This window comes from Esox lucius, chromosome 10 (genome assembly GCF_011004845.1).
Source record: "Esox lucius isolate fEsoLuc1 chromosome 10, fEsoLuc1.pri, whole genome shotgun sequence".
NCBI lineage: Eukaryota > Metazoa > Chordata > Actinopteri > Esociformes > Esocidae > Esox > Esox lucius.
Genome location: NC_047578.1, coordinates 12,821,039 through 12,844,249, shown reverse-complemented (window position 1 = coordinate 12,844,249; position 23,211 = coordinate 12,821,039). Strand labels below are relative to the sequence as shown.

Sequence of the window (23,211 nt, the reverse complement as noted above, 5' to 3'; positions counted from 1 at the left end):
TTGTGACAATGATTATGATAATTATGATGTTACTCTTTCATATTGTATATATGCTCACGAGACAAGCTAATCGAATGTCTATGGACCTCCATGGACAGAAAAGCTAAACCCTTGAGTCATTATGGACTAGCCCATTAGACTACACAATATCATTATTACATCAATAAGACGTCTTATGTTAAGCCTAGTTGTCGGGGCTGACATCAATGTTTCTCAAGACCGGACGGGAAGCTGTGAACATTAGAGGCATTTTGCCAGTGGTCCCCTCACTTAACTGCGATCTTAGGTTTGCTTAATTTGGAAGTCCCGGAAGCTCTGCGTTCTCTGCGCAATTGACTGACAGGGTGGCTGGGTACCGCGGCAGAAGCAGGGACGAATCTTGCCCTGGATATTACAAAAGCGAAAAAAAACACAAAGCCAGACAGACAGCCGGGAATTAATAGTGATCTGTCATCGAAGGTAAATTTTACTTTGCTGGTTCTTTAGTTTTTTCTAACGATTCTTAGTTTTTTTAACGGGATGGGAAATGAGGCGCGGGGAGGTGGGGGCCTGGGAGGCTCGTTTGTGGCTGGCTCGTCTAATAGAAACGCGTGCGGTTATTATTTTCGGATAGCAGCTAAGGTCTGAACAATCGCCTTTTTCATATTGTCTGTGCTGTCTGTGTGCGTTTTTGCGTGGCTGATATCAATGCTTTTTTGTGGCGTTTCAGTGTATTCTAGAAAAACCGGTGGCACGTCAGATAACCAGCATTTATTGCTAGGCTATACGAATAGTTGTACTTTGGTTTATGAATGTATGCAGGCCGTATCAATGTAAATACTGTTAGTGTATGTAACGACATCAGTAGTTTATACATTGCAGCATGACAAAGACACGAGTAACAGTGGAAGAATGACATGGCAGCGTGGTTTTATTATGGTGTTTATGTTGCGGCGACGGACCAACCAACCTCAAATGCAACCATAGAAGTAGGCCTATACTTTTAGTATGATTCTAGTGTCATCCCTCTTATATTGTTTACAATGCGTCCACACATTAACAAAACACTACAGTTCTCACACAGAATCAGTACCAACTCAGGATCGATCCAATGTTTGCGATGCTGTCTTTGACAGGATGCTTTCTGCTGTGATTTGTTCTATAATGCATAAATGCAGTATTTATGTTATTGAAGGAAGCAAACTTACCATTATGAATAATTTTGTATTGCTCATATTCTGGATGAATAATGTTGTTGGTTTGAGGCCACAAAATCTGCTTTATAGTCCTTCTAATTCGTAGCCTACTGCAGCTCTATTGAAAATGCTGTGATTAAGGAAATTGGGTTTTCTGACAAATTACTCTGTTTGAATACTTATGTTCATGGTCGTTTCTACACACATGCTCTAAATGTACATTGTATGCTTATTGGACAGGAAAAGTGGCGAAATATAGTATTTGCTGAAAAAACAGTAGGTCCGAATTGAACCCATGCTCCAGCAGTACACGTGCGTTGAAGGGAGTGGATTAGACTGCTGCACAGCCCTAGGCAACATTTCTTAACTTCTGTTGTGTTTTTTTTTACCAACGAACCATTAAAACTTTCTGTGACCCAAATTAGTGTTGTAACCAACCAGTTGAGAAGCCCTGAATTACAGTATATCACCACCACAAAGTTGATGCAGGGGATCAATTTAATTCTAAGATCATATACCCACCCAGGGCATAGAGTTTATGAGACATCATCGGAAGCTTAGTGCATGGGTCTTCAACTCTTGCTGGTTTTCAGTTTTACCCCATAATTAATTGCACACACCTGGTGTCCCAGGTCTGAATATCCCTGATTATAGGGTTGCAATGGAAACATCACTAAATTGAACCGAGTGGGCCTCAAGGTCCAGAGTTGAGTAAGGGGCTTATGATGCCATTGACAGTACAATAAATACACACTGTGGATCTCTGCTATCACAGCGGTTGGGTCTACATTAAATTCCACCCCAAGGTGGTGGGCAACTGTTAGATTACCCAACAAAACAATATTCCTTATGGTATCTTGAGTAGATGACCCTCAAAACATCTAACCTTGGTGTTGTGGGTTGTGGTCATGTGCTGGCTCTTCCCACTCAATCACTTTATACTGTTTACTTAGAATACAGAAGTACTGTAAAACTGGAGTCCAACAGCAATTTAGTAATTCTATTGCTGTGGAGACAGTGGCCAATTCACAATGGTGAAGATAAACATTTGAAGTCAGACTGTAACATATCTTTTGCTTAAAACAACTTTTTAATAGGGCTTGGGCTTTGCCAAATACTGTAGCATGCTTTAGTCTCTTCAATAACATTTTGTAAAAATGCTATTGGACATTTTCACTTAGGTTGACTCACTTTTGTTGCCAGTGGTTTAGACATTAATAGCTGCGTGTTGAATTATTTTGAGGGGAAAGCAAATTTACACTGTTATTCAAGCTGTACACTCACTACTTTACATTGAAGCAAAGTGTCATTTCTTCAGTGTTGTCACATGAAAAGGTATACTCAAATATTTGCAGAAATGTGAGGGGTGTACTCACTTTTGTGAGATACTGTATATCTAAATATACCTGAAGCTCAGTTAGAGGGGTCATTGGGTTCTTTTTCACCTCCCTGACCAAGGCCCTTTTGCCCGGTTACTTAGTTTGGCTAGACGGCCAGCTCTAGGAAGAGTCTTGTAGATTCAAACTTCTTCCATTTCTCAATGAGCCCACTGTGTTCCTGAGAACCTTTGATACTTTATAAATTTTTATTACCTTCCCCAGATCTATGCCTTGACACAATTCTATCTTACTGGTTTACAGAGTTTACAGGTGTGTGTCTCTCTAAACCATGTACAATATGTTTAATTTGATCTGTCAAAGGTGGACTTCAATGAAGTTCTAGAGACATCTCAAGGATGATCAAAGGACGCAGGATGATCAATTTGGAGTGTCATGGCAAAGGGTCTGAGTACTTTTGTACATGATGTAACATTTTTCAATTTCCGGTTAATTGGCACATTTAGTTTTTCATTATGGGGTATTGTGTGTAGATTGAAAAATTACATGTTTATTCAACTATAAAAGAGTGTCTTAATAACTCCTCAACTAAACCCAAAGGTCCCCAGCAGATCTGTGGTCAAATACATGTGTATTTAAGTATCTGGCATTTCTATCTGGTATTTTTAAAGACACACCCCAACATTTTATTTGTGTATAATAAAATGTAGTATTTGAAGTTCAACAAATTGTGCGGTAATGTATTTGAGTCAGTGTGTGGTAGTTTTTCCAAATGAATTCCAAATGAATAAAAAAAACATTCATACAAATATTATTTTAATACAAAACGAAGAATAACGTCAAAATTTTGCTGAAAGTTATTGAGAGATGTCCGGACTCCATGTCCAGACTCCATTGCCTTGGACTTGCACTGACAGCACACAGAAATAGCTAGTGAAGTCAATCTTTGGCATTTGGCACCACTGGTAGAATTCTCCGTAGAGATTACGCCCAGGCTGCACCTCCCATCTACCACCAGTTTGTTAGTGAATTCACAGGCCTGCTGCTGTGGGTCCTGTTTCATGCTTCAGCTCATTGGTGAATGTGCTAGTTGCTCAGTCCTACTGGAGCACATAGTTTGGAGGGGGGCTTAAGCCCCGCCCACTCAGGTTATTGTCATACAATGCATTTTAAGTGGTGATCACAATCCATACTGCTAGTGTATGTTTACATTTTTAAATGCTGTATATGTTTGGTTCAGAATTAGGATGCATTTGAAAGACAAAAAAGGCAAATATGTTTTATCATGTTTTTAAATTGCATCGGTGCAGATTGGATCCCATGTGAATGAATGGCCTTTTGCTGGAATGCGTACAGTTTTGCCGTGCCTGGAGGACAGAAGTGCAAGTGCATTTTTTCTGTTAGAATACTGGTGAAGGATGTGTGTTGGTGACGAAGGGATACACAGGAATTCTCAGCACAGCTCCTTCTCTGCTCAAATGGACTGAAAGGAGCAAGCCTAGAAATGTGACAGTGTGTGTTTGTAGGTCTTTAAGTTCCTGCATGTGGTCAGAGTGTGCCTAAGTGTTTGTCGGTCCATGAGTGTGTGTGTGTGTGTGTGTGCGTTAGAATAGGCCTATAATCCAGCCTGTGTAACGGTGACATCACTGATGTAGATCACTGCATGGGGATGGTTTTGCTAACACTGGAGAAAGAAATGCAATCAGGCGAATGGCCAGTGAGGTCACTCTCCACTGATAACAACCAGATCAGGTGACGCAATCCCAAAACCCTATGTAGACAGTGCTCTACTTAACAATGTAAAGCTCTGTTAAAACTTAATGAGCTATGCACTAATTTACAACGTAAAGCTCTGTTAAAACTTAATGAGCTATGCACTAATTTACAACGTAAAGCTCTGTTAAAACTTAATGAGCTATGCACTACTTTACAACGTAAAGCTCTGTTAAAACTTAATGAGCTACGCACTACTTTACAACGTAAAGCTCTGTTAAAACTTAATGAGCTACGCACTACTTTACAATGTAAAGCTTTGTTAAAACTTAATGAGCTATGCACTACTGTACAACTTAAAGCTCTGTTAAAATTTTATGAGCTATGCACTACTTCACAACGTAAAGCTTTGTTAAAACGTAATGAGCTATGCACTACTTTACAACGAAAGCTTTGTTAAAACTTAATGAGCTATGCACTAATTTACAACGTAAAGCTCTGTTAAAACGTAATGAGCTATGTACTACTTTACAACATACAGCTCTGTTAAAACTTAATGAGCTATGCACTACTTTACAATGTGAAGCTTTGTTAAAACTTAATGAGCTATGCACTACTTTAAAACGTAAGGCTCTGTTAAAACTTAATGAGCAATGCACTATTTTACAACGTAAAGCTCTGTTAAAACTTAATGAGCTATGTACTACTTTACAACATAAAACTCTGTTAAAACTTAATGAGCTATGTAGGGAATAAGATCTCACTTGGGACATCCTCCTTATAGTCATAATGTAAACTCTACTCTAACTCTTCACTAAACTCAAACATAAAGCTCCTACTGTAGGAAAGTAAAGCCCAGATGACCACACCACACACATACATATCTTCACATATTCAATCGATCATGTTAATCGGAGAGCCTGATTTAAATGGTTGCAGCACACAGCCTTTAAATACTCTTAGTCTTTGTGAATGTAGCACAGTGTAGTACTTGCCAGATTTATGTCTGGGGTCTTGTAGAGTCATAAAGGTTTTGGTGACCCCAGAACGGATCAGGAGCCAACTGCTGCACAGCACAGCTGTGCCATCGGGGCCTCAAGTTCGAGTTCTGGTTGAAACGTAGCAGCAGAGCCGGGGTGACAGGAATGGGCCAATGCAAATTGCTTCTGCCGTGTTGATTTCTGCCGACTCCTTGTGGGCTGTTGTGCAACTCCAAGCTCAATTTTGGTTGTTGGCTAGTGAATGTGTTCTCCAAATGCATAGGCATTGATAAGTACATTGTGGTTTAGCAATCTGTATGATAATAAGTAGAATGACTTGGCGAGGACACCTCAATTTTTGACTCTCCCTTGCATGCCGGCGGGTGCTGCAATAAGGGAAGGCAATAATTGCGAATTTGAATAAGCAAAACAAATGACATACACTGGAATGAAAACCCCTCTAGTCAAATAAGTCTGTGACCTAAAAGACATGAAGTATATTCATTTACTATGATATTTGTTATGTATGGCTCAATTCAAATAAATACAGAATGGTCAAATCAACTACAACTGATCTTGGGTACTGTTTTGAACTTTTAACCACACCCCTACTTGCATGTGTGTGGAACAGAATATATATTGTAAATAAAGACAATGCATGGATATATTGTCTCTAGGACCCCTTTTATACATTTACATTTTTTTAAACAATGTTTTCTATTATTTGTAACAAAACATTATTAAATGTATTGATAGAAACAGTCTCCAAAGTACAATTTCTTTGACTACTCTACTTCACCCGGTCACAGCCTAGTTTATGAATGTAATTTGACAGATTGTTTTCTAAACAATCTAGGATTCATGGGTTGTTAAAGATCAGTTTAACATCGCAAATTGTAAAAATAAAATCAAGTGATATTTACAGCCTGAAATTGGAGTGGAGGAGGAAGGAAAGAGAAAACAATTGCCACAGAGTAGTTTGTTAGGTACAGTTTTACATGTCTATTAGCGTTTATAATGTACACCAGGTTGGAGAACCTTGGCATACCTAATACGATTTGATTGATGGGTAACAGAAGGCCACAGATGTCCAGAGAATTGAACTGTCTCCTTTCAGATAAATCCTGGCCTCGTTCCAAATGGACTCCAATGAAATCGGCTTCTTTTCACAAGACTCTTATGGGCCCTGCTCTGAAGTAACACACCTTATATGGAATACAGGAACATCTCAGATTCATCTTGAGTGCTAATCCTGTAATTGTTCATGCTATGAAGGTCAACAGTATTTCCTATGGCATTGCAAAAATAGAGCAACCTTAGCCACAAGACAGAAGTGATGGGTTATGATATATATTTTGTGTAGCATAGCATTATCCTGAAATCAGAATAGGGTGGTTATGGGGACCATGAGTCTTCTAGACCCTGCTAACCCCGACTGCAGCTCCTGTGACGGACTTCCAATGACCTTCTCCCCTCTAGGACCGCCGCCATGGAAACATTAGTGCAGCGCCTGGAGCAGGCTGTGATTCGCCTGGAGCAGGTTTCCGTCAACATTCAGGCGTCCAATAGCATGACTAACGGCGACTGTAACGGCATCAACGGAGGTGAGTCTTTGAAGCGTGGTGACCGAGGGTGTGAGCAGGCCCCAGGTGGGGAGGCAGCGTAATTAGAAGGTTCTGGTTTAGGCTTAAGGAGGTTCTAAGTTCAAGGTGATGGGTTTAATACTGTATGAATGATACCAGCGCTCGCTAAACTCCTGAGCTTACTTTTATGGCCATTGTTCTATTGTTCTCACCCCTTCCTCTGCTCAACCTCCAGGTGCGTCCCAGTGTATGGAGGCCTTCGACCTGTTGCTGATGGGGCCAGTGGCAGAGTACCTGAAGAATAGTCACACCATAGGAGAAGATGTGGAGAAGCATGTGAGTGGCAGGAGTGTTTGGGTACCTGGCTGTCTAAATGTGGGTGCATTTTGAGTTGCCCCGTGCAATGTGTTTTGTTCTCAACGTCTTTTTAAGGTGTTCTCGTTTTAGACAGAAATGAACATGACAATGCATGCGAACAAACCAGTCTCTCAACAGCTGTAGAAACTGGGCCTCTGTATCTGGGCTTTGTCAGTCTTCTTTACTGACCATAAAAGAAGAAGCTGAGAACACAGGCAAATATAATTAGGGCTTTAGTTTAGATTCTTTGTGTACTATGGCAGCAAAAACAAATACCATAGAAAAAAAAAAAAGCATATTTCCCTAAATAAATAAAATGTAAAACAAAACAAAAATTCGTTCTGGCAGGATCTGGGTGATGATAGGATGATGAGTAAAGAACACTGCCAATGCGATTATAACATATCTTTTGATTCTTTCTATGGATGTTGATAGGAGTACAGACACCACCTCACTCTGGTGCCAGCTCTTACCCTAACCCTTCAATGAAACTAGAAGGACTATACGGACATCTGGTTTTAAACATTGCAGTTTGACTGTGTGGGGTCTAAATCTTGGCCAGGGAAAACCAGTCTAGATAGATGGGAAGAGGAGCGATTTACTTGACAGTCTGTTTCCTGTCCCATGCAAAGCCAGTTGCGGAGTATGTTTTAACTTTAACCCTGAGTTCCAATATTAAACCCTGACACAATCACCTTTTCTACCCTGATGTCAGCCATTTTCCACAGGGGTGTATTTTGTGGTTTGGCATCATGTTGGCAACCACTTAGAGGATATTTTTATCCCTGACTTCATAAATAGAGCAGATATGTTCAGCATTAATTTATACAGGCACTGGTAGAAGTCCATTTGATGAAATAATGCTTTCAGTCGATACAAAAATATGAGTATTGTAATTGAGCACTCATGCTCTGTAGGCAAAAGCAGAGAAATAGCTATAATATATGTTAAAATGGGACAGGGGGAAGGTTATCCCTTCAAGGGTGTTTTCACATCCAGCTAATCTCCTTTTTTCATCGCAGTGAAGGAAGGAGAAGGCGGAGATAATGTTAGGGTAAGAGGTGTTTTTTTTTAGCTTAAGATACCTCCTTTTATGGCAAAACACTCATGTGAGATCAGAGGTCCTTTGGAGGTCTTTGCAAACTTTGGAGATGCCTCGTCAGACCTGACTAATCCGGGGTCGGAGATTATCATGATACACTGAATATTGCATTCAATGATCTTTCCCCCTCTGCGTTTGACAGGCGGAGATGGTGAACAGTGCCCTGCAGCTTCAGAGAAGCTTTCTCCAAATGGTCACCACACACCAGGAGCCTGCCCAGGTAAGGAGTTCAGCAATGCTTCAGCAAGTAAAACAAATATATGTGGTTCAGGACCGCTGGTCAACAACACTCCACCTCTACAGAGTTCCCCCGTGCTCAGAGGAGTTCGTGATGCCCATTTCAGCGTTGCAGCTTTTCTCTTATTCCAATCTAATTCCCCCCCCCATTTTGATATTGCCTAGGATGGCTCATTTCAGCATTGCCAATTCCGGGGTGGCTAATTTCAGTGTGGCTCATTCCAGGGCTCCAGCCGTAGCCTTTTCCAGGCCTCTGTGTTTCGTGGTTCTGCTGGGCCAGTGATCAGCCATGCGTTGCCCCAGAGCTCCGTTCACATAGGGATTACGCCCCTTTAAAAAGAACGCTAATACAACACATTCCCAACGCATTCACGTATGGGGAAGGGAGGAGGGAGAGGGGGCAAAAGGGAGGGTGCAGTGGGAGGAAGGTTGGGGGGGGGTATATGGGGGGGGGGGGTTAATGTGATATCATCCTGTTGGCCTTCAGCTTGCATTGAACCAGGGGGAGTGTGGTGGGGGATGGATCCCAGCTCTGAGCAGGAAGTGATTAACGAACCCTAACCCTGTTTTCCAGGTCACTGGTCAGAAGTCAATAACAGAGAATTGCCTGATACACAAACAAGGAAAAAGGTTTAGTGGGAGGGGGGGGTGGTCAGCTAAAGAAGGTATAGATAGGAGAGATGTTTAGTGTGATCTTAACTGTTCGCTTAATGTGGATGTGAACTAGTGTGGCAGACCTGGTAAACAAGTTCACATCCTTAATGGTCATGTCTTTAATCTTCAATTATTTTACCCCAAAAAAAAATAACACAACAAAGTGATACTGCAGATGGAAACATTTTGACTCATACACAGTCTTATATCAACTGAATTTATGGCCATCGTCCTGGTTTTGAAGCAACATCTGGTGGAAAAGTGGTTGTGACTCTGTACAGCTCTACCATCGAGACCCCAGAGACGCTGGTAAACCTCTGGGTTTTCTCTCAACCGCGCCAGCTTGGGGATGTGCTCCATGGCTTTTTATGGGCATGTTCTATATTTGAGCCACTCCTCTGTGTGTATGTTTATGTGTGTGTGTGTGTGTGTGTGTGTGAGAGAGAGAGAAAGAGAGAGAGAGTGTGTGCGTGTGTGTGCGTTTGCATGCATCCGTGTGTTTGAGACTTGGCTCAAGTGACCCCTTCCCTGCACGCGCGTGTGTGTGTGTGTCTGATTGTGTGTGTGTCCCACGCTACTACTGTCTCGCTTCGCCAGCCCTCTGCTCTGCTATGTAAGGCTTTCTACTGTCAAATCCCACCGTTGGGTTCTCCTTTGTCACTTTCCACTGGGAACTTTGATCTTATGTTTGCATTATAGCTCAGAGCCTGGCCAGTCAGTGAATGTCAGCATCGGGGACGCCAAGCCATGGCATCAGATATAGTACGCTTACACTGTATGCTATAACTTGATCCCATGCTTTGATCCCTTCTTCCTCGCTGACTTTCTCTCTTTATGGCTTAAGTATTTCGCTATCTGCTTCTCTCTTTTGCTTTCTTTCTCTGCCGTATCTCTCTCACCCATTGACATTCTCTGTCAGTGATTCTAGCGAGTAATCCTGGCCACTGGCAGCACATATAGCTTGGAGATATCGCTGCTATTTCCGTCTCTCACCAGGCGTGGAGAATGATTGAGAGGTGGGGGAGTCCAGATTTAACCAGGGAATATTATTTGTGGTTTCCCTCTAATCTAAGCATCATGGCAGAAATGAAAGAGTCGGGGGATTCAGTTTAAAGAACCGCTTTTCTGTTAAGGATCCCTGAGCAGTCAGGTAGTTTGAGTGAGAGAATGAAAGTCAGTCGGCTTTAGTCATCTTTATGAAAGGGCTGTCTGTCTTAGGTTTGAAAAACCGTGTGCATCTGATTTGGCTGAGATAGAGTTTTTACCTTTCTCATTCAAGCACACAATGATAACCTGTAGAATAAAGCTATACAATACAATTATTATTGTCATTCAGATTAAACCATTAAACATTGCTCTAATCCGCTTCATAATGTCCCTGACCCTTATTTCAACCACCACATCTGGGAACATTCTCTACAAGGGACAGTTAGGCAGCTAACCTCGTGATTGGATGACCATTCTAAATAAATGTGAATCAGACCAAACAGGCAGTATGGCTGGTTGCCATTCTATGTTCAGCTTTTAGGTTGTACTCCAATGTACTTGCAAAAGACCTATGGTGAAAACAGTTCAATATCCGATGTAAAGAGAAGGACCCAGACAGTGGTCTACTACATTGATCTACTACTACCTAGCGATCATTCAATTACATCCGTTGCCCTGGAAACGGTGGAACACCTACTTCCACCCAAAGCACAGCTAAAGTAAAGAAACAGAATGAATTGCATGTATTTCACTTTTCCACTGAATATCAACTCTGCATGGGGCAATTATTTAAATGATTATGGCAACGTTAGCGTAAACACAGGTCAATATAAAACAATTGTGGTATTGCCAGGGAAACAATGCGTTCCTCGGTTCAGTGAAGGTAAACTGTAAACGTTGGATGTGCTGCTCAGTGCCTTACAAGGCTGGAGGAATCTCCCGATGAACAGAGGAATGCTGGAAGGAGACGGGGGAGGGAGGGAGGGAAATAAAGGAGTAATGGAAGCTGGAAGTTCAGATGGAAAAAGGGTTAGCCTTATAAAATTACAGCGGCCTCGTTATAAAATCAGTCCTTGCAACAGAGGGAGCATGAGGCCGATGCTTTCAGCCAGGCTATAGAGCACTTGGAAAGCTTCTTGGAGAGCACCATGGCAGAAGTGTTGAGTTTGATTTGAATATAACCCAAATGACAAAATGATACATTGGTTTCCTTAACGTTTGAGCAGTCTACATACTCTGTGTGATAGTGGTCTGAGTTTTAGTTTAGTTTCCCAAGCTGTGGTTGCAACAGTGTCTAAATGCTGATAGGTCTAGCAGTTATGCCACAAATACCATGTTTTATGATTTGGATGCAATGCGTAAAAAATGCTAATAGAAGTCACTGACAGTTACTGACACCTGTGTAAACAAGCAATAATTTGCCTCCTCGCTCACTGACTCTCCTTTTCTGACTCTCTGTCCCTCTCCATCCACCTCCACTGACTCTCCTTTTCTGACTCTCTGTCCCTCTCCATCCACCTCCACTGTCTCTCCTGTCTCTCCTCTCACCAGAAGGAGCTTGCTGACCTGCTGAAGCCTATCTCAGAGAAGATCCTGGAGATTCAGACCTTCCGGGAGCAAAACCGTGGCAGCAGACTGTTCAACCACCTATCAGCTGTCAGCGAGAGCATCCCAGCACTGGGCTGGGTCGCCGTGGTGAGGAGGCCTCAGTCACTTAGATGGGGCATATCTGGGAAAATGTGTTCTGGACTGTCAGAACCGAAAACAGTTTGAGATGCTTCTTGTCATAATTTGTGTCAGATTTGTTTGAAACCTAATGTCACCACGTTCTCTTGCTCCATTTGGGTTCATTTTTGTATACATAAATATGCAATATATAAATGGACATATATCTTTGCACACAGGTACTGCACTGTGGTTTCATGCACTTCTGTCCAATCGGTGGTGACATTATAATACTCTCATGTTGTCTTCATGTTACCAGTGAATGCAGACCAAAAGCGCTTCACATTTATACATTGGGTCAGCAATGTTTGACCACCCCTACATGGGGACAGAGGTTATCATACATGTCTACCATTAGCAGTACCTTTACAATACGTGGAAGTCTGGGTATGTGTATATGTAGTACAATTACATGACAATGAATGTACGACTATAGGCAATTCTGATATCTCTCTGTTTTCCCCTCTCAATCTCTCCTCACTTTCAGAGCCAGAAGCCAGTTCCCTACGTGAAGGAGATGAATGATGCCGCCATTTTCTACACCAACAGAGTTCTGAAAGACTATAAAGACTCGTAAGTATGGCTGTTGTTGGATTACATAAAGAGTTGCTGATTAGCTACATGAATAGATTGTTGCAAAGAAATACACGTGTGTCTGGCAGCCCAAACACAGAAAAGGCTCAATGTAAAGAAGCTGACAAATAATGTAAATACTTTTTTGAAACATTTGTGTTGCAAATACATTTCCAAGCATCTGTCACACATTAAAATATATACATATACATAAAAGTTCTAGAACAGTGGGCCAGGGTGGTCCAGCGCTAAGCTGCTGTCTCTGGTATACATGGCTGAAGTCTGGGTTTGAGTCCGGGCCCACTTCGTTTAGATATAAAGATATACTGCTCTTCTCTGAAAAGTATATGCACAACACATTTTTATTTAGCAATATTTCTATATTTCACATGGTTTTATCATACAATGCATCGAAAACATATATTTGAGAGAACAAATGTATTTTGTTCCCTCATGGGTGTTCCTAGCTTTTTTCCTGTCCTGAGCGCCCTCTCTTTTTGTTCACTTTTCACGCCTGTTGTGGGCCTCAGCAACTGCCCCAGAGTGAAATGTGCCACAGGGACAAATAAGACTATGCATACCACATGTCACCTCCACACTGTAAACTGGTATCTAAACAGCTGCACTTCATACAAAGCTTGTTTGCATCCATCAAGATGGATGCGTACTGCATACTGGAACCTATAAATGTCTACTTTAGTTGTAAATCCATGTATATAATATTTACTTACAGATCGTGTCACATTATCTCAAATGCTCACCACCCATTGTATAATATGTGGGTGATATTTTCTTCTTCTGTCCCTACATATATCTACTACTAGCAGCACCATAACACAACATAATTCTGGTTCGGTATGAAATATACTTATCAAATAAAGATGACTCTTTCCCGCTCTATTCAGAGACAAGCGTCATGGGGAGTGGGTTCAGTCCTACCTGTCCATCTGGACTAAGCTTCAGGCCTTCATCAAACAGCATCACACTACCGGCCTGGTCTGGAGCAAGACTGTGAGTTTCATCATCGCGTGATGACTAAACTGTGTCGCTTTATGATGAGCATTATGACTACAACTCCCATCATGACTACAGCTTATGAACACATACATTGCCTATGTCAGTGCTTCAGAGTGCATTTAAATTAGGATTTCCCCCCACATGATCCACACACATCATAATCCATAATAGATTGTTTTGTCATCATTATGAGATCAAACTAAATATTGCAAATACAAATATAATAATTGGTCTTTACCCCTGTGTAAAGGCAATCCTAAATTAGCGTAGTTGTAATCAGTCACCTTCAGTTGGAGTGAATTATGTGATTTCAGGACACATTTGTCCGTTTCTGTAGGTTCCTTATGTAGAGGATGATATAGAAAAGCAAACGTTCTACCATGAGCACCACTGAGCAAACTAATGATCAACATTTTATTTGCAATTTTCGAATTATGCTTTACCAGTTATGATAATTCCATTCAGTATTTCATTCAGTAAGTTTTTTTTCACAATAATTATAAAATCCCCCTTAAAACTGTGGTTTAAATAAGTAGGAGTTTAAAAGAATGAAACTGTGAGGCACTGACACAACCAAATGTAAAGAAAGTTCAAGGGTGGTGTGTTTTAAGTTGATGAAATACATGTTTTATATCACAGTCCTTCAGCTGTTCTACATTCTGGCTAGCTAAAGGCCACTAGGGGTTTCCCTCCACATTCCATTATCTACAAGTTACAGCAACAACTAGCTGCTGATTTGTCCTCCTCAACACTTCCCTGACCACTCAGCACTTTTGTTCGGGGAGTAGCGTCAGGGCTTGACCTCTCTGCATGTTTATTTATCATGAGGTGAAGAGGATTTCTCCAAAGATCTTGATGAGGTAACCTGGTCAGAAAAACATGTCCTGTCCTGAAAAATGTAAATAATAACAGCTCGCCTTGAGACCTAATTGTCCCCATACTCCAGTCAGCTCGGATGTAGTTTCCTGTTGCCATACGTTTAGGTATTTCATAGATAAGTCCAAAAGGGCACCTTGTGAATCTACATAGAACCCAGTGGGCCCTCATCAACAGTAGGATACTGTCTAGGGTGCCTTTCGGAATGTTGTTTCCACATTAATAAGAATGTTTTATTTCTGTGTATTTCTGCTGAAGGACAGCTGTTTGTTTCTTGACCAGTCTCTATGAATGACTTAGAGCCCGGTGTAACTGGTAGCTGCTTTCTGTTTTTTTTTTTTTTTTAACAGAGCAGTTAAAAAAACATCCCATTGACTAATGTTTATGATAGTTAAGTTTAGGGAATGTTTGTGTGTTTTTCTTTGCTGCTTCACCTTTTCTTCTTCTTTCTTCCCTTTCCGTCTTTTCTCTGTCTTACTGCAAATTAACATGTAACTGTTAGACACTATCCATGTGGAAATCATACACCTGCATACACTGAAAGCCAAGCGTTATCGGTTTCATTCTGAAACTAAAAAGAATGGGTCACATTTATTTTCATAACTTCAGAGAGTATATAACTAAGGTCAAGACCACTGTCTGTTTCAGTTATATTCCCGAGTCTTCACAGTAGTGGTCTCTGTGGTCATTCGAGACAGACAGCCAGTAACACAATTTGACAGGACACAGGCGAGCATGTCAGCATGTGCTTGTTCATGCCTGCGTGTGTGAGTGTGTGTGTGTGTCTGTCTGTGGAGGGAAACCCGAGAGCATGTGGTGTCAGTGTGTCAGCTGTCCCTCCTGCCGTTGGATGTTAAGGGTTGTGTGTGAGTGAAGGAGTGTGTGGTGAAGACAGGTGGTCCTCTCGGTTGACTTGAATGGGGGTTTGTTTCACCAAAGGAAGCCCCAACAAAAGCCCAGTGCGTCCCAGGCCTTGTACACCTGCTCCTACACACCCCACAACGTAACCTAAACTACCAGGCTGTTCTCCTAGACATAATCTAACGGCTGCTGTTCAGAGGAGGGAGCCAGCACACATATCTATACCCTCAAACACACACACACACACACAGTGTACTCACACACAGAGCTTTGACCAAATGTTATCGCACTTTGCTCTAATACTTGGTTTTTAAATGCAGCGGCGGTTGTTTTGAAATGATCGTGTGTCAGGTAAAAGTGTGATTAGTCTCAGCTGGACTCGAACGACAGTTAAACCCCAATCACACATATCAGGATATCAGTCTCACAAAGTTCTGCGCTTGTGTGTGGGTGTGTGAAGGAGGGGGTGGTACTGTACAGTTGGTCAGACCTGTTTGAGTGTTCATGAAGGAACATGTGGAACGGCAGCTGTGCAGTCGGCCGACAGGCTAACAGGCAGGCAGATTTTCTGCTTGTATTAACCGCAGCTGGCTGAACTGCTAATTAGCTTGAAAAAGTAAGGCTGTGAGACAGGTTTGTTTAGGGTAGGGGTCAGCCAAAGTCTCTGTTGCAGCAAGACGTAATCTGGGATTCATCCAGTCAGCCAACATGCCCTTTAAAATCTGAAAAGGTAGTTCTACACTTTGGGCTTAATTCAATCAAACCTGCATTGCAGTATTTATGCTCTAGTTATTTTCCCACTGGTCAAATTACTGTAACTCAGAGACTGGTCTTGGTTCTGTATTGAAACCTCCAAATACTACCAGACTGATCTTAAGTACTGAGTAAAACCCTTTAATTGCTTCCAGATTGGTCTTAAGAACTGTATAAAACCCTACATCTACTTACTAACTGGTCTTGGCACTGTATAAAACCCTACATCTACTTACTAACTGGTCTTGGCACTGTATAAAACCCTACATCTACTTACTAACTGGTCTTGGCACTGTATAAAACCCTACATCTACTTACTAACTGGTCTTGGCACTGTATAAAACCCTACATCTACTTACTAACTGGTCTTGGCACTGTATAAAACCCTACATCTACTTACTAACTGGTCTTGGTACTGTATAAAACCCTACATCTACTTACTAACTGGTATTGGTACTGTATAAAAACAGACAGGGCCACCTTAGGGATGCTTTGACTTTTCAGAATTTCTGTGGGTACGGGGTGAATATTATAATAAAGACACTGCGTTAACATTGCTATGACAGTTTTGATTAACTTGTAGACTTTATAACCACATATACAAAGCATCAGGCCTTGAAACTAAGTGTGGACAACACTGGTTCTGGATAGCTGCAAGCTTTTGTTTCAAACTAGGTTCTGCTACTAAAAGAAACCAGTTGAACACGTAGACCCTGAACTATTTGTCCTATACTCCACCTGCTGGCCTTAGGAAAATCTACAATTCTTTTAAAAATCATCCTGCCTTGAATAATCTTTGAAACACAGAAATTATTGAATAATTTGGCCAGCAGCAAGATAACATAATAATGTAGAATCAACCCCTGATCAATTAGTCTTTATTAATAGTAATACTCTTTTCTCCCCCACAGGGTCCCATTGCCCCTTCCTCTTTGTTTTCCCCCAACAGTCCCTGTCCCCCACCCCCTCCACCACCCCCTGGGCCCCCACCAGTCTTCACAGACGAAGCCCCACAAGCTGACAGGACCGCGGCCAAGCACTCGGCTCTCTTCGCCCAGCTGAACCAAGGAGAAGCCATCACTAAAGGTAGCCAAGCCAACGTCACCCAGGGGTTGAAGAGCTCTGACCCCGCTGGAGAAGGGGGAGAGAGGGAGGGAGGGAAAACCAGAAAAAAAAGGAGAAACAGAAGAAGAATGGGTGGGAGAGTTGAAGAGGGAGGATGTGGGTTGAAACAGCAGTTACAAAGTCCTGAGAGCCCCACTGGCCAGCACTCATCCCTGTTCGTCCAACTGAACCAGGGACCTGACATCACTAAAGGTAGCCAAGACAGGAGAGAAACAGGCAGGGAGAATTCAATTGAGTGGATGTGTTGTGAGAACACTCATTCTATTTCTATGGTGTGATTATTAACCAATGTTAGGGGTGAAATGGGTTCGTGATCATTTTATAAACAAGTGACTATAATGAACTTCCCTCTCTCACTGTTCAATAGCGTTGAAGCATGTCTCAAAGGACCAGATGACCCACAAGAACCCGGCGCTTCGCTCACAGGGAGGGCAGCATAATGCCACCTCAACAAAGAGCCGAAACCCAGGGGGTTCCTCCGCCGGAGCACCACCCCAGAAACGACCCCCCTTGTTGGAGTTGGAGGGGAAGAAATGGAGGGTGGTATGTTACCTTACGTCCGTGTTAGTGTGACTCCACTCTTTGGAAAGGTGCTGAACCAAATCAGATGATCGAAGGTTCAAACAAAAGGGACAGGCAGTCAAAAGTCCACTTTGTTGTTTTCCCTTGACAGGAGTATTTTGACCAGGCCCATGACCTGGTGATTGGGGAGACGGAGCTGAGACAGGTGGTCTATGTTTTTGGCTGCAGCAACTCAACTCTACAGATAAAAGGAAAGATCAACTCCATCATTGTAGGTTAGTTCCCACTTGTATTATTTCTTAGTTGATAATAGTTCTGTTACAGTAGGTGTGGTCATATACAGTGGATGTCTGTCGTCTCTGAGATCCCTGATTCTCTGTCTAACTCCTTACTGACTGACTGTTTCTCCTGTTTCCGGTGATCCTGTGCTTCCATGTTCACTTCTGACAGATAACTGTAAAAAGCTTGGTTTGGTGTTTGACAACGTTGTTGGCATTGTGGAAATCATCAACTCAAAAGACATTCAGTTGCAGGTCAGCTCAAACTGCATGAAATTAAAGTTTAACTTAGAGGCACCCGTAATAAACGGGTCAAATTTCTATTTTATTTTGGCGTGTGAGTTTCTCCTGATCTGGTCCTGTCAAGAATACTTAATGTCCCTGGATGGAAACGATTATGAAAGTATGTGTACTAATGCGCTGCCCCCCTCTTAATCCAGGTGACTGGTAGGGTTCCCACCATCTCCATCAACAAGACAGAGGGCTGCCAAGTCTACCTGAGTAAGGATGCTCTGGACTGTGAGATCGTCAGCGCCAAAAGCTCAGAGATGAACATCCTGGTACCACAGGACGACGACTATGTAAGTGTGTGGGAAGGTCTGTTTAGTGTTGGAACTGTGTGTTTGCAAGATGAAGACAAATTGTACCCAAAATTGAGGCTTGATTCTCTCCGTATTGCCAATTTCCCTACTTTCGTAATCTCCAGTTGTCTCTATAGGCCCTGTCTCATTGCACCAACTCCTGATGGATTTAGGCAAACTGAAGAATGCACCAAGCTTTGCTCATAGGCATCCGCCCCCATCCCTTCCAATCAGGAATCGCGTGGGTCAGTGCGTGTAAGGGCATCCTCAATAACCTGATGGTTGGCTTAGCAAGCCCACCAGCCGCCTCAGGGAGTTGCTGCAGTGAGATTAGACTAGGAAATCCCCACTGGTCATGCCGCCCGATTTGCATGGCCACTTACGAGCCACTCATCAAAAACAGTTGAAATAATAGATTTTCCCCACGACCTGACATAAGCAGAGTTTACTCTGAATCTCGCTATGCTCTGTAAAATTGCCTCTATTTCAAATCGAGCCACCGTGCTCATCTTCCGTGTTATTAGTGAGAATGTGTCCGAGAGTGATTTTGTTGATCACGTTCTGTTTAACAGAGGGAGTTTCCAGTTCCCGAGCAGTACAAGACGGTTTGGGATGGGTCCAAACTGGTGACGGAACCCACAGAGATCGCTGGCTGATCGCTGATAATACATCCTCCTCGTTTAACCTGTTACCCACATTTACTTGTCTTCATCACAAACCCATGAAGTCTACCACAAGACACGAAACAGCCTGGTACCACATAAACCAGACACTATACCCGACTAGCTGGTAGTACTGTAGCTCAGTTGATTGTTAGCCTGATTGTATTAAATAAGATCCCATTTGATTGTTTCTTCACCACTCGGAATGTTGTTATTTAACAGTGGTTTGTTGAAACCGTCACACAGCTCTCTTCTCTACAAATTGACTTTTCAAAGAATAATATTAATGGCCACAGGCAGATTTTGTCATGAGTAGTTCTAGTTCAAAGTGTCCATGTTTGGTCGGTAAAGTTGCATTAAAATTCAGAGAAAATGTATCCCTTTTAATCTGTAAGATGCACAATAAGGCCACATCCCTCAAACCCAAATAAGTGTCTGTATGTCTGCCATAGCAATAACAGCAGTTATGTAGGTTGCATAGAGCTGTACATGTACATAGAGCTGACAATGAAACCTTGATAAGACAAACTATGTATTACAATATATGATGCATTTCTTTCTCTCTTTTTTGGCATTGTAATGGTGTTTGGTGCACTCTTATAGAACTGAAATGGAATTGAACAGACGGTTTGAAACAACAGGCCCAGTTAAATGGAATTGAGCAGACGGTTTGAAACGCCATGCCCAGTAAAATGGAATTGAGGAATATGTTCCACAGAGTGATGAAGCCTTAGCCTACGATGCTGTAATAATGTCAACAGTTGTTTCATATTTACACAGCATGGTATTGTTGTAGCAGACATGGTATTTTTTTGTTGCTAAATTAAATATTTTTGTAATTATATTGCATTGAGAGCAGACTAGATGTCAGGTTTTACTCAAGCAGATTGAATTGTTAAAGTGAAATGTAAGATAAAAAAGTGAATAATCACAATACCAAGAGTTTAATTGCATTTGAAATGTAGTTTAAGATATACAGTATCTCACAAAAGTGAGTGCACCCCTCACCCCCCTATAATCAAATATTTGCTAAACTGTGAGGGGTGTACTCACTTTTGTAAGATACTGTAGCTTGGTTCATGTGCCTAACACAAATATATGGTTGTAGCATCGCCACCATTGTACTGTTCTGTAATCAGCACTGAATTTATACAGTATACCTTAATGTGGTTAGTATACAAGTTAGTCTAAATACACGTCTGTAACCTTGAAAATTAAGTTCCTTCATTTGTTGAAGGCTATTTGTATATGACAGAAATGTATTGTCAGTCAAACCAGCAAGTAGAGGGCTTTACACACATTCTAATTCAGACCCAGCAGTGAATTTAGTGTATGTAAATGTATTGTTTTTAAAAATAAAACCAAAACTTGAATGCTTGTGTGACATGTTGAAATTTGTTTAGAATATATTGACATTTTATTCAGTGTCATAAAAGTATAAAAAAGGATTAATGTTCCAAAAACATTTACTAGAATACTCAAATTAACCCAGACAGAACGTGAACAGACTAAAGATTAAATTCTAAGTAAAGATCACAAGTGATTCACACAACACACACACACACACACACACACACACACACACACACACAATTCTTTAGAAAATCATTAAAATGTTAATACTTTGCATCATCATACATAGTGTTTGATGACCATATTACCCTGAGAGTCTTGGGTGAAGAGCATCTCCTCCTCTTCTTCCTCTGTCACCTGCAGTGTTTGATCAGCAGCAGATATACATTCTTTACCACCAGCAAATACGTTAGTCCTGTCCTTTAAAGGGCTCCTTGGAAACACATCACGGTGGGCTATCACCTGGAAGCCCTCAGAGTCCTGAGTGAACAGCATTGCAAGAGTATCTCCCTCAGCCTCTCTCAAAGGGTGTTCTAAAACATGTTTCATGGGCTGTTCTAAAACATGTTTCATGGGCTGTTCTAAAACATGTTTCAAGGGCTGTTCTAAAACATGTTTCAAGGGCTGTTCTAAAACATGTTTCCATGGCGATGGAGTGGGAGGTTTCATCTGTCTGTGTGTGGTAACAGGGCTGAGAGGCGCCTTGTTTGAGGACGGCAAACCGATTGATACAGTATAATCGTTTTCTTTCCCTTGGACATCCTGTGACATCAAAGGAAACTGCACAGGCCCTCTCTGGGTGGAGGTGTGCCCTTGTAAATCCAGCAGAGCCCTAAATCCCCCTGGACTCTGCGTGCTGTCTGGGAAGGCCGTTTCTGAGCCACTGAACTTTGACATATTAACTGGGGGGTTCTTGTGTGTCAGAACACATTGCGCCTTGGAATCTTGGGCAGGGAAGCCCCAGGACTCAGTCAGGCCTGGATTACACTGGGGAATGCTATATGCACTCAATGGCTCCTTCTGATTGCAATCTTTCCCATGAGCACCAGTCTTCACTGGAGAAGGGAACCTCCCAGAGAGATTTCTCTTTTTTTCTGGTTCTTCCATTTCCTCCTCAGATAAATGGTCCATGTTCAGTCGGGGCATAAATGCTCTTTCCCAATATACTCTTTCCCTGAAGGTCTGGTTGTCCCACTCACTCGGGATGCCTGTTGGATTCTCTTTCCCCCCAGGACTAGTCTGTATGGTGGTGGGTGGAGGGCCTTTGCCCTGTTTCCCGGTCCACTCCATCACACGTTTCCGTTTGATCCCGCACCCAATGTTAGCACGCTTAGGTGAAGTTGAGGTGCACACGTTAGATGTGGACGGTGTAATGTTTGCTGCATTTCTACTTGGTTCTGGAGAGGCAGGCATCTTTGCGGTCACTGTAACAGGAAGTGATATGTGGAACTTTTGAAACATTATAGGCATATTACACTGTAGCAATTTGTTCAATTACTGTAATAATAATCACTAACATTAATCAATTCTAACAACAAAGCACTTCCTTTGAACCTGAAGTTACCTTTGGGCTGTAGGGTAAAGAATGAGGATATGGAGCTCTGTTTGGTGACAGGCATCTGGATTTTAGTCTGTGTGAAATTCAGCGCCACTGCTAAGCTGTAACTTCGAGACCGAGCCAAAGGATTCAGTAGTTTCGATATCGGTATAGGTCTTTTCTGGGATATAAAAATACATTGTTTTCTAAATGAATGATTGGTAAAATGTATTAAGTCATCGTCATGATCAACTTTAGACCAAGAAAAGCAGAAAGCTAGATTATCATAATAAACAGTCATAGTATAGAAATAACCTTTAGTTTCAAACAAATACACTTTGAGCACTGAGAGGGTCAAAACTAAAATGTGCAGATATTTTCAATAAGATTGTACCTGTTTTGCTTTTCCTTTGAGGTCAGCGGTGTCTAGCCAAACACCACATTCCTCTTGTGTTGAAGCCTGAGATGATGCTTTGGATGTCTTCATGGTAAGGGAGGACAGGCTTGCCTACGTCAATCATGCATTTGGAAATTACAACATTAAATTACAACATTAAATACCATTAGTCTGGTTGCTTCAGGTAACCACATTTCCTAAATGGATCCCAGGTGACGTTACACAGCGTGGCATGCTATACATTGTGTTTAATTTATGTTTAAACCAATGACATTTAATGTTCTAGTAACGGTTCGAACCCCGAGGAAGAATAGCCAAGACTGAGTAACAAGGAACTTCACCCACGTCAATTGTCAAAACGTTGTAGTTATATCAGATATATTATGTAGTGTAGACGTAGCTACTATGGAATATATGTATTTATTTTAAATAATTTCCTTGAATATATATGCTATCTACCTTACTTTTTCGCATTACCTTGCAGCTAAGCATAGCCAAACGATGTTTTCTCCTGTTTCTTTTTTTTGTCTTGCGCGCCAGAATATTTTGGGTGTTTTTGCAACATGCCAGATATTTCTTATAAAACTCTAATCACTTTATGAAAATACCAGTAATAATATAACTAAAGCATACATTTGGTGATATGATAACACATGTTCAATTTGTTTTATTTTTATTTGAATACTTATTTCGAACTCTTCGATTTAAAGTAGGGCACAGACGGACACCTTGTATTTTGACGTCGGTGGGTCCTTCGGTTCCGCAAGAGGTGTGTTTACACTGACGTCACTTTAATTTGGCAAGGGGGGTGAGTGTTATATTTACA

The 23,211-nt window shown here is 41.7% G+C and overlaps 2 protein-coding genes across 5 annotated transcripts; one reads left to right on the top strand and one right to left on the bottom strand.

The window, feature by feature from the left end:
- Nucleotides 1-242: 242 nt before the first annotated feature.
- cap2 (cyclase associated actin cytoskeleton regulatory protein 2) lies at nucleotides 243-20,471 on the top strand. 3 transcript variants are annotated; one of them, XM_029122788.2, is made up of 13 exons: nucleotides 243-459; nucleotides 6,685-6,809; nucleotides 7,024-7,124; nucleotides 8,390-8,467; nucleotides 11,680-11,820; nucleotides 12,338-12,423; nucleotides 13,329-13,434; nucleotides 16,842-17,016; nucleotides 17,423-17,598; nucleotides 17,729-17,852; nucleotides 18,028-18,110; nucleotides 18,296-18,436; nucleotides 19,009-20,471. In XM_029122788.2, exons 2-13 carry the CDS (start codon nucleotides 6,695-6,697, stop codon nucleotides 19,090-19,092), a joined length of 1,410 nt encoding a protein of 469 aa, XP_028978621.2. In that variant the 5' UTR covers nucleotides 243-459; nucleotides 6,685-6,694; the 3' UTR covers nucleotides 19,093-20,471. The 3 variants fall into 3 exon arrangements, with proteins under 3 accessions (XP_028978621.2, XP_012990973.3, XP_028978620.2); XM_013135519.4 differs by having other exon boundaries at nucleotides 244-459; nucleotides 11,677-11,820; XM_029122787.2 differs by lacking the exon at nucleotides 243-459 and adding an exon at nucleotides 547-621 and having other exon boundaries at nucleotides 11,677-11,820.
- On the bottom strand, nucleotides 20,326-22,945 carry LOC105012593. Of its 2 annotated transcripts, none has more exons than XM_010873543.5 (4): nucleotides 22,863-22,945; nucleotides 22,383-22,496; nucleotides 22,016-22,169; nucleotides 20,326-21,875 (listed from the first exon to the last, which is right to left on the bottom strand). In XM_010873543.5, the coding sequence occupies exons 1-4, from the start codon at nucleotides 22,875-22,877 to the stop codon at nucleotides 20,731-20,733; spliced, it is 1,428 nt and encodes a 475-aa protein (XP_010871845.4). In that variant the 5' UTR covers nucleotides 22,878-22,945; the 3' UTR covers nucleotides 20,326-20,730. The 2 variants fall into 2 exon arrangements, with proteins under 2 accessions (XP_010871845.4, XP_019905679.3); XM_020050120.3 differs by having other exon boundaries at nucleotides 22,845-22,883.
- Between the last annotated feature and the right edge of the window lie 266 nt (nucleotides 22,946-23,211).